This window comes from Petromyzon marinus, chromosome 84, assembly GCF_048934315.1.
Source record: "Petromyzon marinus isolate PM22_M1 ecotype Great Lakes invasive population chromosome 84, UKy_Petmar_22M1.pri1.0, whole genome shotgun sequence".
Taxonomy (NCBI): Eukaryota; Metazoa; Chordata; class Hyperoartia; order Petromyzontiformes; family Petromyzontidae; genus Petromyzon; species Petromyzon marinus.
This window is the reverse complement of record NC_133749.1, coordinates 3484038-3499364: the sequence shown is the minus strand read 5'-3', so window position 1 is coordinate 3499364 and position 15327 is coordinate 3484038. Positions and strand designations below refer to the sequence as shown.

General features: G+C 52.3%; 1 protein-coding gene across 1 annotated transcript in view; it reads left to right on the top strand.

The window, feature by feature from the left end:
- Positions 1–12604, top strand: part of LOC116936888 (integrin alpha-L-like) — a 179319-nt gene extending 166715 nt beyond the window's left edge. The window contains exons 25-28 of the mRNA XM_076057808.1: positions 1818–1922; positions 3328–3423; positions 11208–11309; positions 12355–12604. Coding sequence (XP_075913923.1) covers positions 1818–1922; positions 3328–3423; positions 11208–11309; positions 12355–12564 — 513 coding nt within the window. The 3' untranslated portion in view covers positions 12565–12604. The remainder of the gene's footprint in view (positions 1–1817; positions 1923–3327; positions 3424–11207; positions 11310–12354) is intronic.
- Positions 12605–15327: the final 2723 nt, after the last annotated feature.

The following is a 15327-nucleotide window of genomic DNA, read 5'->3' as shown; positions in this document are numbered from 1 at the left end:
ACTCATTCACTCATTCACTCACTCATTCATACACTCACTCATTCATTCATACATACACATACACTCACACACTCATACACTCACTCATACAATCACTCACTCATTCACTCACTCATTCATACACTCACTCATTCATTCATACATACACATACTCATACACTCACACACTCATACACTCACTCATACACTCACTCACTCATTCACTCATTCACTCACTCATTCATACACTCACTCATTCATTCATACATACACATACTCATACACTCACACACTCATACACTCACTCATACACTCACTCACTCATTCACTCACTCATTCATACACTCACTCATTCATTCATACATACACATACTCATACACTCACACACTCATACTCATACATACACACACTCACTCATTCATTCACTCATTCACTCACTCATACACTCACACACTCACTCACAAACACACACACACACTCATACACTCACTCGCTCACTCATTCATACACACACATACTAATACACTCATTCATTCACTAATTCACTCACTCATACACTCATACACTCACTCATTCACTCACTCATACACTCATTCACTCACACACTCACTCACTCATTCATACACACACTCACTCATACACTCACTCACTCATTCATACACACACTCATACACTCATTCATTCACTCATTCACTCACTCACTCATTCATACACACACTCACTCATTCACTCATACACTCACACACTCATACACTCACTCGCTCACTCATTCATACACACACTCACTCAACACTCATTCATTCACTCATGCATTCACTCATTCACTCACTCGCTCACTCACTCACACACTCACTCACAAACACACACACACACTCATACACTCATTCATTCACTCATTCACTCACTCATACACTCATACACTCACACACTCACACACTCACTCACAAACACACACACACACACTCATACACTCACTCGCTCACTCATTCACTCACTCACACACACACTCATACATACACACACTCACTCATTCACTCATTCATTCACTCCTACACTCATTCATTCACTCATTCACTCACTCATACACTCATACACTCACACACTCACTCACAAACACACACACATACTCATACACATACTCATACACTCATTCATTCACACACTCACTCACACTCACACACTCACTCACTCACACACTCACTCACTCACACACACACTCACACACTCACGCACTCACTCACACACTCACACACACTCACTCACACACACGCACTCACTCACTCACACACTCACACATTCACACACACTCATACACACTCACACACTCACACACTCACTCACACACACTCACTCACACACTCACTCACACACACACTCATACACTCACTCACACACACTCACTCACACACACACTCACACACACACTCACTCACACACTCACTCACTCACACACTCACTCACTCCCTCACACACTCACACACTCACACACACTCACACACTCACACACACTCACTCACACACTCACTCACACATACACACACCCACTCACTCACACACTCACACACTCACACACACACTCACACACTCACACACTCACTCACACACACTCACTCATACACTCACTCATACACTCACTCACACTCACACACTCACTCACACACACTCATACACTCACTCACACACTCACTCACTCATACACTCACTCACTCATACACTCACTCACTCACTCATACACTCACTCACACACTCACACACACAGAGCCTCCACCCCCCAAGCACTTGCCCCTACAGCCCGTGAGAGGCTACCCGGGGGACCTTTGCCTGTGTCTTTGTGCAGCGGTGTGCAGCGGGCGCGTGCCTCCGTTGCCCCCTTCTGGTGCCCGGCAAGCAGAGCAGGGAATTGTGGGTAGAGGGCACCGTGACCTTGACCTGGGGGAGTCAGGTGAGTCGAACCGCTCACTCACTCACTCAGTCACTCACTCAGTTACTCACCCGCTCGCTCAGTCACTCACTCAGTCACTCAGTCACTCACTCAGTCACTCAGTCACTCACTCACTCAGTCAGTCAGTCACTCACTCAGTCAGTCAGTCACTTAGTCACTCACTCACTCAGTCACTCAGTCACTCAGTCACTCACTCAGTCACTCACTCACTCACTGAGTCACTCACTCAGTCAGTCACTCAGTCAGTCACTCACTCAGTCACTCACCCGCTCGCTCAGTCACTCACTCAGTCACTCAGTCACTCACTCAGTCACTTAGTCACTTAGTCACTCACTCAGTCACTCAGTCACTCACTCAGTCAGTCACTCAGTCACTCACTCAGTCACTCACTCAGTCACTCACTCGCTCAGTCAGTCACTCACTCACTCAGTCACTCACTCAGTCACTCACTCAGTCACTCACTCAGTCAGTCAATCACCCGCTCACTCAGTCGCTCACTCAGTCACTCACTCTGTCACTCAGTCACTCACCCACTCGCTCAGTCACTTGCTCGCTCACTCAGTCACTCACTCGCTCACTCAGTCGCTTAGTCACTCACCCGCTCGTTCAGTCACTCACTCACTCACTCAGTCACTCACACGCTCACTCAGTCACTCACTCGCTTACTCAGTCGCTCAGTCACTCACTCAGTCACTCACTCAGTCACTCACTCAGTCAATGAGTCACTCACCTGCTCACTCATTCACTCACTCAGTCACTCACACGCTCACTCAGTCACTCACTCAGTCACTGAGTCACTCACCCACTCACTCAGTCACTCACTCAGTCACTCACATGCTCACTCAGTCACTCGCTCACTCAGTCACTCACCCGCTCACTCAGTCACTCATACGGTCACTCAGTCACTCACTCACACGCTCGCTCAGTCACTCACTCAGTCACTCACTCGCTCACTCAGTTACTCATTCACTCACTCAGTCACTCACTCAGTCACTCACTCGCTCACTCAGCCACTCACTCAGTCACTCAGCCACTCACTCAATCACTCACTCACCCACTCGCTACTAACAGCACTTGCCCCTACAGCCCTGCAAGAGGCTACACGGGGATCTTTGTCTGTGTGTGTGTAGGTGCTGCTACTCGCTACTAACACAGCACTTGCCCCTACAGCCCAGTTAGAGGCTACACGGGGGACCTTTGTCTGTGTGTGTATGTAGGTGCTGCTACTCGCTACTAACACAGCACTTGCCCCTACAGCCCTGCAAGAGGCTACACGGAGGACCTTTGTCTGTGTGTGTGTCTGTGTGTAGGTGCTGCTACTCGCTACTAACACAGCACTTGCCCCTACAGCCACTGTTAGAGGCTACACGGGGGACCTTTGCCTTTGCCTCTGTGCCGTCAACAGTTCAAGAGGATCGCTCCTTTCTTGGTGAACGCGGCCGTGCGGATGAACGGGACTCGGTACTGGAACGTGGACAAGACGCCTCGCCACAGGACCTCGGTGAGAGGGTCACGTGACCCGTCCACGGTTTGGGGGAGACAAAGGCGGCCGTGCGGGCGAGCGGGCAGGCGGGCACATCACCACCGACTCTGGCCCGTGCCGTTGCTGCTACTCGCTACTGACACAGCACTTGCCCCCTACAGCCACTGTTAGAGGCTACCTGGGGGAGCTTTGTCTGTGTCTGTGTGTAGGTGCTGCTAATCGCTACTGACAGCACTTGCCCCTACAGCCACTGTTAGAGGCTACACGGGGGACCTTTGTCTGTGTCTGTGTGTGTAGGTGCTGCTACTCGCTACTAACAGCACTTGCCCCTACGGCATGTTAGAGGCTACACGGGGGACCTTTGTCTGTGTGTAGGTGCTGCTACTCGCTACTAACAGCACTTGCCCCTACAGCCACTGTTAGAGGCTACCTGGGGGAGCTTTGTCTGTGTCTGTGTGTAGGTGCTGCTACTCGCTATTAACACAGCACTTGCCCCTACGGCATGTTAGAGGCTACACGGGGGACCTTTGTCTGTGTAAGTGCTGCTACTCGCTACTGACAGCACTTGCCCCTACAGCCACTGTTAGAGGCTACACGGGGGACCTTTGTCTGTGTGTGTGTGTAGGTGCTGCTACTCGCTACTGACAGCACTTGCCCCTACGGCATGATAGAGGCTACCTGGGGGAGCTTTGTCTGTGTGTGTGTGTAGGTGCTGCTACTCGCTACTAACAGCACTTGCCCCTACGGCATGTTAGAGGCTACACGGGGGACCTTTGTCTGTGTGTGTGTAGGTGCTGCTACTCTCTATTAACACAGCACTTGCCCCTACGGCATGTTAGAGGCTACACGGGGGACCTTTGTCTGTATCTGTGTAGGTGCTGCTACTCGCTACTGACAGCACTTGCCCCTACAGCCACTGTTAGAGGCTACACGGGGGACCTTTGTCTGTGTGTGTCTGTGTGTAGGTGCTGCTACTCGCTACTAACAGCACTTGCCCCTACAGCCACTGTTAGAGGCTACACGGGGGACCTTTGTCTGTGTGTGTAGGTGCTGCTACTCGCTACTAACAGCACTTGCCCCTACGGCCCTGTCAGAGGCTACACGGGGGAGCTTTGTCTGTGTCTGTGTGTAGGTGCTGCTACTCGCTATTAACACAGCACTTGCCCCTACAGCCACTGTTAGAGGCTACCTGGGGGAGCTTTGTCTGTGTCTGTGTGTAGGTGCTGCTACTCGCTATTAACACAGCACTTGCCCCTACGGCATGTTAGAGGCTACACGGGGGACCTTTGACTGTGTGTGTAGGTGCTGCTACTCGCTACTAACAGCACTTGCCCCTACGGCCCTGTCAGAGGCTACACGGGGGAGCTTTGTCTGTGTCTGTGTGTAGGTGCTGCTACTCGCTACTAACAGCACTTGCCCCAGCGGGTGAGTAGGTGCATGAGGGGGTGAGTGAGTGGGTGAGTGAGTGGGTGAGTGAGTGACTGGGAGAGTGGGGAGGTGAGTGAGTGAGTGGATGAGTGGGTGGGTGAGTGGGTGGGTGGGTGGGTAGGTATGTGAGTGGGTAGGTGGGTGGGTGGGTGAGTGAGTGAGTGGTTGGGTGAGTGGGTAGGTGGGTAGGTGAGTGGGTGAGTGGGTGAGTGGGTGAGTGAGTGAGTGGGTAGGTGAGTGATTGAGTGAGTGGGTAGGTGAGTGAGTGAGTGGGTAGGTGAGTGAGTAAGTTGATGGTGATGTAGGTGATGGTGGAGGTGGTGACGATGGAGGTGATGGAGGTGATGGTGGAGGTGGTGATGATGGAGGTGATGTTGGAGGTGGTGATGATGGAGGTGATGTTGGAGATGGTGATGATGGAGGTGATGTTGGAGGTGGTGATGATGGAGGTGATGGAGGTGATGATGGAGGTGATTGTGGAGGTGGTGATGATGGAGGTGATGTTGGAGGTGGTGACGATGGAGGTGATGGAGGTGATGGTGGAGGTGGTGATGATGGAGGTGATGGTGGAGGTGATGGTGACGATGGAGGTGATGGAGGTGGTGGTGGAGGTGGTGATGATGGAGGTGATGGTGGAGGTGGTGATGATGGAGGTGATGGAGGTGATGGTGGAGGTGGTGATGATGGAGGTGGTGGTGACGATGGAGGTGATGGAGGTGGTGATGGTGGAAGAGGTGATGATGAAGGTGATCTTGGAGATGGAGGTGATGATGGAGGTGATGGTGGAGGTGGTGATGATGGAGGTGATGTTGGAGATGGAGGTGATGGAGGTGATGGTGGAAGTGATGGTGACGATGGAGGTGATGATGGAGGTGATGGTGGAGGTGGTGATGATGGAGGTGATGTTGAAGATGGAGGTGATGGAGGTGATGGAGGTGATGGTGGAAGTGGTGCCGGACGGGCAACGCTGTGGTGAGCAGTGCCTTGGGGGCAGGGCCAATTGTCGATTGGCCATTCCCCTCATGGCGTCTGTGACCACCACAGCGGCTAAACGGGGGCTCTGGACGGGTGCGAGGGGCTGGTAACCCCTCCACCTTCAATAAATTACCACTAAACCACGTCTAAGATATCTAACTAATAAGCTTGTGCCGGAGGCCCCGGGGGGACAGGCGTCTATGACGTCTCCTGGCCAAACCCCAATTTGGCGGAGCCAGGAGATTGAATACCTACCCTCGGGGCTCCTCCAGAAACAACGAAAAGCCACTACGGGTGGCCACGTGGAATGTTCGAACGCTCACTGCGGAGGAGAGGCTGCCACTCCTCTGTCGGGAGCTGGACCGGTACCGCCTGGGTCTCTGCGGTTTTCAGGAGGTCCGGTGGACCGGTTCTGGCTCCTGCTACCATGAGGGGTGGACAGTCCTCTACTCGGGGCAGCAGACTGCCAAACAACAGGGAGTGGCTCTTCTTTTGAACAAAAGAATGAAGGGGGCGTGGGAGCGTGGCGGTGAGGTGTGGGAAGCTGTAAGCCCCAGGCTACTTTGGGCTCGCCTTCCCATCAACCGGAGGCGATGAGTCGTGGTCGTGGTTACTTATGCCCCCACCGAAGACGAAAATCCGTGGAGGGATGCAGGCAAGGCCGATGAGTCAGATGCCTTCTATGACCTCCTGTCACAGGTGCTGGCTAAAGTGGCACCTCGGGATAGAGTCATCATGTTGGGTGACTTCAATGTCCGAGTTGGTCATGATGCTGGCACCTGGTCTGGAGTGATTGGAAGGCATGGGCCAGATCAGCTCAATATCAACAGTAGGAGGCTGCTAGACTTTTGTGCAGCCCATGGGCTTGTAATTACCAACACGCTGTTCCGGCATCGGCGCATCCACACAACATCATGGATGCATGCTGGGTCCAAGCAAGAACATCTGCTGGACTACATAGTGACGGAACAGCGGGTGCGGGCCCATGTCCTTGACACCAGGGCCTACCGTGGAGCTGATCTGCCCTCTGACCATCGACTTGTCGTCTGTAAGATGCACCTGCCATTCTTCCACTCCGGCGGTGGGTGTACACCCAGGACCCCATTCCAACCTAAAGTGGCCTGGTCTCAGTTATCTGATGAAAGTTGCAAGCGAGAATTTCATCATCGCCTGCGGCTGGGGTTGGCATCGTCCCCCACTCCTCCTGATGTCGAGGGTAAATGGGCGAGGTTTTAGGACTGTGACTCATGCAGCTGCAATGGCTGCTTTAGGTACACGGTCCAGACCTCCCAAGATACCCTGGCTGACAGAAGAGGTGTTCAGGATAGTTGAGAAAAAGCGACCCTATCTCACATCAGCTACATAATCCCACGTCAGAGAATGAGGAGGCTTACCGCAGCCTTTGCTCGGAGGTTTGGAGAGCCGTGAGGCGCTGCAAGGATGGGTGGTGGTCGCGGGTTGCTGAGGAGATGGAGTCTGCCTCAGTGGCGCGTGGTCACAAATAACTCTTTAACTTCATTTAAAAAAAAGTTACTTATAGTGCCACACTGATCGCCATCACTAGGGGAAAGAACGGTGATCCAATCTCCTACCCCCAGGAACAGGTTTGCAGATTTGTTGAGCATTTCTGTGAGGTTTTGGGGGAGGGGAAATCACTCAGCCTGGAAAACATCATGCGACAAAGTGGGGATGACCCTGCTGAGGCTGCGGTGCCTCAAATATTGGAGGAGGAAGTCACCCCCTGTGAGTGGCTGGCTGAAGTGCCATCTGTTGAGGAAGAACTGAAGGCGATCCAGAGTCTGAGACTAGGAAAGGCACCGGCCAGAGATGATCTCCCAAGCCACATGCTGAGGGAGGGTGGCGTTTGTGTACAGACTGCCCTACATGACATCATAACAACAGTCTGGACCAATGGACGGGTTCCACAGGATTGGAAGGATGCCCTGGTGGTCCCCCTCTTTAGGAAGGGGGACCGCACAGACTGTAACAACTACAGGGGCATCTCACTCCTCAGTGTGCCGGGAAAGGTCCTGGCAAGGATTATTCAACATCGCCTTGCCAGGCACGCTGAGGAGAGGCTTGCGGAGCCCCAGTGCGGTTTCATGAAAGGGCGGTCCTGCACAAATGCCATATTTTCTGTCCGTCTGCTACAGCAGAGATGTAGGGAATTCCAACAAGACCTACATCTCTGCTTTATTGACCTGGTCAAGGCCTATGATGCCATCACTAGGCCTGGGCTCTGGGTTGTTCTTCGTGCTTTTGGAGTCCCTGACCCTCTGCTCACGATCATTAAGGACCTTCATGATGGTGAGCGGGCCCGGGTAAAACTACGTGGCCGGGAGTCAGAGCCATTCCCTGTTCACCTTGGGGTGCGACAGGGATGTCCTCTGGCTCCCGGATTATTTAACATCTATTTTGACCACGTAGTTCGTGAAGCCTTTGATGGTTGTACCAGAGGAATTTCCATCTGGTATAGATACAATGGGAGGCTGATCGATGCCCAGGTGCGGTCAAGGGATGGTTCCCTATGCCTTGGTAGTTTGTACCATACTCCACCCCGACAACTCCCAATTGGTGATGGGCATATTCTTGGTTCTTTTGGTAAAGTCACATAGAAGGGAAACAATAAAATACTTAAAAATATAAAACGATAAAACTCTCACGACGTTTCGACTGCAACACAAGCAATCATCATCAGGTGTGAAAACCACAACAAGAAAATTTGAAAAAAGTGGCAGTTTTTAAATTTTATTATTTTATTGTTTTATATTTTTATTATTTTATTGTTTCCCTTCTACGTGGTGGTGACTTTACCGAAAGAACCAAGAATAATAATTTTATTGTTTTATATTTTTATTATTTTATTGTTTTATATTTTTATTATTTTATTGTTTCCCTTCTACGTGGTGGAGACTTTACCGAAAGAACCAAGAATAATAATTTTATTGTTTTACAATAATTTTATTGTTTTATATTTTTATTATTTTATTGTTTCCTTTCTACGTGGTGGTGACTTTACCGAAAGAACCAAGAATAATAATTGTATTGTTTTACAATAATTTTATTGTTTTATATTTTTATTATTTTATTGTTTCCCTTCTACGTGGTGGAGACTTTACCGAAAGAACCAAGAATAATAATTTTATTGTTTTACAATAATTTTATTGTTTTATATTTTAATTATTTCATTGTTTCCCTTCTACGTGTTGGAGACTTTACCGAAAGAACCAAGAATAATAATTTTATTGTTTTACAATAATTGTATTGTTTTATATTTTTATTATTTTATTGTTTCCCCTTCTACGTGGTGGTGACTTTACCGAAAGAACCAAGAATAATAATTTTATTGTTTTACAATTATTGTATTTTATATTTTTATTATTTTATTGTTTCCCCTATCTACGTGGTGGTGACTTTACCGAAATAACCAAGCATAATAATTTTATTGTTTTACAATAATTTTATTGTTTTATATTTTAATTTTTTTATTGTTTCCCTTCTACGTGGTGGAGACTTTACCGAAAGAACCAAGAATAATAATTTTATTGTTTTACAATAATTGTATTGTTTTATATTTTTATTATTTTATTGTTTCCCCTTCTACGTGGTGGTGACTTTACCGAAAGAACCAAGAATAATAATTTTATTGTTTTACAATTATTGTATTTTATATTTTTATTATTTTATTGTTTCCCCTATCTACGTGGTGGTGACTTTACCGAAATAACCAAGCATAATAATTTTATTGTTTTACAATAATTTTATTGTTTTATATTTTAATTTTTTTATTGTTTCCCTTCTACGTGGTGGTGGCTTTACCGAAAGAACCAAGAATATGAATCCCTGCAGTCACGAAAGCTTTAAATCAAAATTTGGTGATGGGCAGTTGTAGAGAGAGTGGAGAGTTTGCCATACCTGGGCAGTGTGCTCATGACCGGCTCTGGTTTGACAGCAGAGGTCTCACTCCGAATCAGTCGAGCGGCAATATCTTTTCATCGGTTGCGTAACGCTGTGTGGAAGCTACCTGGTCTGTCGCTCCGCACTAAGCTTCAGGTCTTCTCGGCCACGGTCATTCCCTCCCTTCTCTACGCTTGCGAAACGTGGACCCCCCCGTAATGGAACATTTTCGCCATTTGGAAACATTTAGGCTGGCCCTGCCTACGATCCATCCTGGGTTTAACCAGGCTGCATTGAGTAAGTGAGCTCCTCCGGCAGGCAAGGCTGCCTTGGCTGGGTCATGTAGCCCGCATGCCCAGCCACCGCATGCCGAAACAGCTTTTGTTTGGCCGGATCGAGGGGGCTAAATGGGCACGGCACGGGCTAGAGAAGAGATGGAGTGATGTGGTACAGGAGGACGTGGAGCTGAGTGGACTTGCCGATGACTGGTACCAGCGGTGTCAAGATCGGCCTCTGTGGAGGAGGTGATGATAGAGGTGGTCGTCGTGATGGTGATGGTGGAGGTGGTAGTGGTGATGGTGGCGGTGGTGGTGATGGTAGAGGTGATCGTGGAGGTGATGGTGATGGAGGTGGTGATGATGGTGGTGATGGTGATGATGGTGATGATGGTGGTGATGGTGGTGATGGTGGTGGTGGTGATGATGGTGATGATGGTGGTGGTGATAGCGGAGGTGATGGTGATAGTGGTGGTGATGGTGGAGGTGATGGTGGTGGTGATGATGGTGGTGATGGTGATCATGGTGGTGGTGATGGTGGTGATGGTGGTGGTGATGGTGATGGTGGTGATGGTGGTGGTGGTTGTGGTGATGGCGGTGATGGTGGTGATGGTGGTGATGGCGGTGATGGTGGTGATGGTGGTGGTGATGGTGATGATGGTGATGGTAGTGGTGATGGTGGTGATGGTGGTGGTGATGGTGGTGATGGTGGTGATGGTGGTGGTGGTGGTGGTGGTGGTGATGGCGGTGATGGTGATGATGATGGTGGTGATGGTGGTGATGGTGATGGTGGTGATGGTGGTGATGGTGGAGGTGGTGATGGTGATGATGTTGATGATGGTGATGGTGAATGTGGTGATGGTGATGATGATGGTGGTGATGATGATGATGTTGATGATGATGATGATGTTGATGATGATGATGGTGATGATGGTGATGGTGATGATGATGATGGTGATGAGGATGGTGATGATGGTGATGGTGAATGTGGTGATGATGATGATGTTGGTGATGGTGAATGTGGTGATGATGATGATGTTGGTGATGGTGAATGTGGTGATGGTGATGATGATGATGTTGGTGATGGTGAATGTGGTGATGGTGATGATGATGATGGTGATGATGATGATGAGGATGGTGATGGTGGTGATGATGGTGATGATGATGGTGATGATGATGATGGTGATGATGATGAGGATGATGATGATGAGGATGTTGTCGTCACAGGTCACCATCGACGTGGAGGTGAACTTCACGGTGCCCATCATCGCCATCAGCTCCACTGGGGGATTCTTTCTCCTCCTCATCATCACCATGCTACTCATCAAGGTGACGCCCCCCCCTCCCATAACTCCTCCCCTTACTCCTCCCCCTCCCCTAACTCCTCCCCTAACTCCTCCCCTAACTCCTCCCCCTCCCCTAACTCCTCCCCCAACTCCTCCCCTAACTTCTCCCCCTCCCCTAACTCCTCCCCCAACTCCTCCCCTAACTTCTCCCCCCAACTCCTCCCCTAACTCCTCCCCCTCCACTAGCTCCTCCCCCAACTCCTCCCCTAACTCCTCCCCTCCCCTAACTCCTCCCCCTCCCCTAACTCCTCTCCCAACTCCTCCCCTAACTTCTCCCCCTCCCCTAACTCCTCCCCCAACTCCTCCCCTAACTTCTCCCCCCAACTCCTCCCCTAACTCCTCCCCCTCCACTAGCTCCTCCCCCAACTCCTCCCCTAACTCCTCCCCCTCCCCTAACTCCTCCCCCAACTCCTCCCCTTACTCCTCCACTAACTCCTCCCCCTCCCCTAACTCCTCCACCAACTCCTCCAACCCCCCCCCCCAACTCCTCCCCCAACTCCTCCCCCTCCCGTAACTCCTCCCCCAACTCCTCCCCTTACTCCCCCAACTCCTCCCCCAACTCCTCCCCCAACTCCTCCCCCAACTCCTCCCCCTCCCCAAACTCCTCCCCCAACTCCCCCCCCAACTCCTCCCCCCCCAACTCCTCCCCCAACTCCTCCCCTAACTCCTCCCCCTCCCGTAACTCCTCCCCCAACTCCTCCCCCAACTCCTCCCCTTACTCCTCCACAAACTCCTCCCCCAACTCCTCCCCCTCCCCTAACTCCTCCCCCAACTCCTCCCCCAACTCCTCCCCCAACTCCTCCCCCAACTCCTCCCCTAACTCTTCCCCTAACTCCTCCCCCAACTCCTCCCCTTACTCCTCCACTAACTACTCCCCCAATCCCTCCCCCCCCTTCCAACCACACCCCCAATCCCTCCCCCAACCCTTCCACCAACTCCACCCTCAACTCCTCCCCCTTTCCCCAACTCCTCCCCTAATTTATGCTAATGTATGCACCACCTCACCTCACCTCACCTCTCTCTCACAGTGTGGATTCTTCCGGCGCAAGGCGATAAGTGAGGAGTCTCGCTCCGTGTTGAGAGGCCAAGTCCAGGAGGAGGGCGAGGAGGTGGGGGGGGAAGTGGGGGGGGAGGAGGGGGAGGAGGAGGAGGTGGGGGGGGAGGAGGAGGGGGAGGGTGAAGAAGAGGGTGGTGATGAGGTGTCGAAAAATCAGAAAGTCCTTCAGAAGGACTTGTGAGGATGTTAGTAGGTTCACGATGGCCGTGTGGGTGGGTGGGGTTCACGGTGGCCGTGTGGGTGGGTGGGGTTCACTGTGGCCGTGTGGGTGGGTGGGGTTCACGATGGCCGTGTGGGTGGGTGGGGTTCACGGTGGCCGTGTGGGTGGGTGGGGTTCACGATGGCCGTGTGGGTGGGTGGGTGGGGTTCACAGTGGCCGTGTGGGTGGGTGGGGTTCACGGTGGCCGTGTGGGTGGGTGGGGTTCACGGTGGCCGTGTGGGTGGGTGGGGTTCACGATGGCCGTGTGGGTGGGGTTCACAGTGGCCGTGTGGGTGGGTGGGGTTCACGATGGCCGTGTGGGTGGGTGGGGTTCACGATGGACGTGTCACTGAGTGGGGTTCACGATGGACGTGTCACTGAGTGAGGTTCACGATGGACGTGTCACTGAGTGGGGTTCACGATGGACGTGTCACTGAGTGGGGTTCACGATGGACGTGTCACTGAGTGGGGTTCACGATGGACGTGTCACTGAGTGGGGTTCACGATGGCCGTGTCTCTGAGTGGGGTTCACGATGGACGTGTCACTGAGTGGGGTTCACGATGGACGTGTCACTGAGTGGGGTTCACGATGGACGTGTCACTGAGTGAGGTTCACGATGGACGTGTCACTGAGTGGGGTTCACGATGGACGTGTCACTGAGTGGGGTTCACGATGGACGTGTCACTGAGTGGGGTTCACGATGGACGTGTCACTGAGTGGGGTTCACGATGGACGTGTCTCTGAGTGGGGTTCACGATGTCCATGTCTCTGAGTGGGGTTCACGATGGCCGTGTCACTGAGTGGGGTTCACGATGGACGTGTCTCTGAGTGGGGTTCACGATGGACGTGTCTCTGGGTGGGGTTCACGATGGACGTGTCACTGAGTGGGGTTCACGATGGACGTGTCACTGAGTGGGGTTCACGATGGACGTGTCACTGAGTGAGGTTCACGATGGACGTGTCTCTGAGTGGGGTTCACGATGGACGTGTCTCTGAGTGGGGTTCACGATGGACGTGTCACTTAGTGGGGTTCACGATGGACGTGTCTCTGAGTGGGGTTCACGATGGACGTGTCTCTGAGTGGGGTTCACGATGGACGTGTCACTGAGTGGGGTTCACGATGGACGTGTCACTGAGTGGGGTTCACGATGGACGTGTCACTGAGTGGGGTTCACGATGGACGTGTCACTGAGTGGGGTTCACGGTGGACGTGTCTCTGAGTGGGGTTCACGATGTCCGTGTCTCTGAGTGAGGTTCACGATGGACGTGTCTCTGAGTGGGGTTCACGATGGACGTGTCTCTGAGTGGGGTTCACGATGGACGTGTCACTTAGTGGGGTTCACGATGGACGTGTCTCTGAGTGGGGTTCACGATGGACGTGTCTCTGAGTGGGGTTCACGATGGACGTGTCTCTGAGTGGGGTTCACGATGGACGTGTCTCTGGGTGGGGTTCACGATGGACGTGTCTCTGAGTGGGGTTCACGATGGACGTGTCACTGAGTGGGGTTCACGATGGACGTGTCACTGAGTGGGGTTCACGATGGACGTGTCACTGAGTGGGGTTCACGATGGACGTGTCACTGAGTGGGGTTCACGATGGCCGTGTCACTGAGTGGGGTTCACGATGGACGTGTCACTGAGTGGGGTTCACGGTGGCCGTGTGGGTGAGTGGGGTTCACGATGGACGTGTCACTGAGTGGGGTTCACGGTGGACGTGTCACTGAGTAGGGTTCACGATGGACGTGTCACTGAGTGGGGTTCACGATGGACGTGTCACTGAGTAGGGTTCACGATGGACGTGTCACTGAGTGGGGTTCACGATGGACGTGTCACTGAGTGGGGTTCACGATGGACGTGTCACTGAGTGGGGTTCACGGTGGACGTGTCACTGAGTGGGGTTCACGGTGGACGTGTCACTGAGTGGGGTTCACGATGGACGTGTCTCTGGGTGGGGTTCACGATGGACGTGTCTCTGAGTGGGGTTCACGATGGACGTGTCTCTGGGTGGGGTTCACGATGGACGTGTCACTGAGTGGGGTTCACGATGGACGTGTCTCTGGGTAGGGTTCACGATGGACGTGTCACTGAGTGGGGTTCACGATGGACGTGTCACTGAGTGGGGCTCACGATGGACGTGTCACTGAGAGTGGTTCACGATGGACGTGTCACTGAGTGGGGTTCACGATGGACGTGTCACTGAGTGGGGTTCACGATGGCCGTGTCACTGAGTGGGGTTCACGATGGACGTGTGGGTGGGTGGGGTTCACGATGGACGTGTCACTGAGTGGGGTTCACGATGGACGTGTCACTGAGTGGGGCTCACGATGGACGTGTCACTGAGAGTGGTTCACGATGGACGTGTCACTGAGTGGGGTTCACGATGGACGTGTCACTGAGTGGGGTTCACGATGTCCGTGTCTCTGAGTGGGGTTCACGATGGACGTGTCTCTGAGTGGGGTTCACGATGGCCGTGTCACTGAGTGGGGTTCACGATGGACGTGTCACTGAGTGGGGTTCACGATGGACGTGTCACTGAGTGGGGTTCACGATGGACGTGTCACTGAGTGGGGTTCACGATGGACGTGTCTCTGAGTGGGGTTCACGATGGACGTGTCACTGAGTGGGGTTCACGATGGACGTGTCACTGAGTGGGGTTCACGATGGACGTGTCACTGAGTGGGGTTCACGATGGACGTGTCTCTGAGTGGGGTTCACGATGGACGTGTCTCTGAGTGGGGTTCACG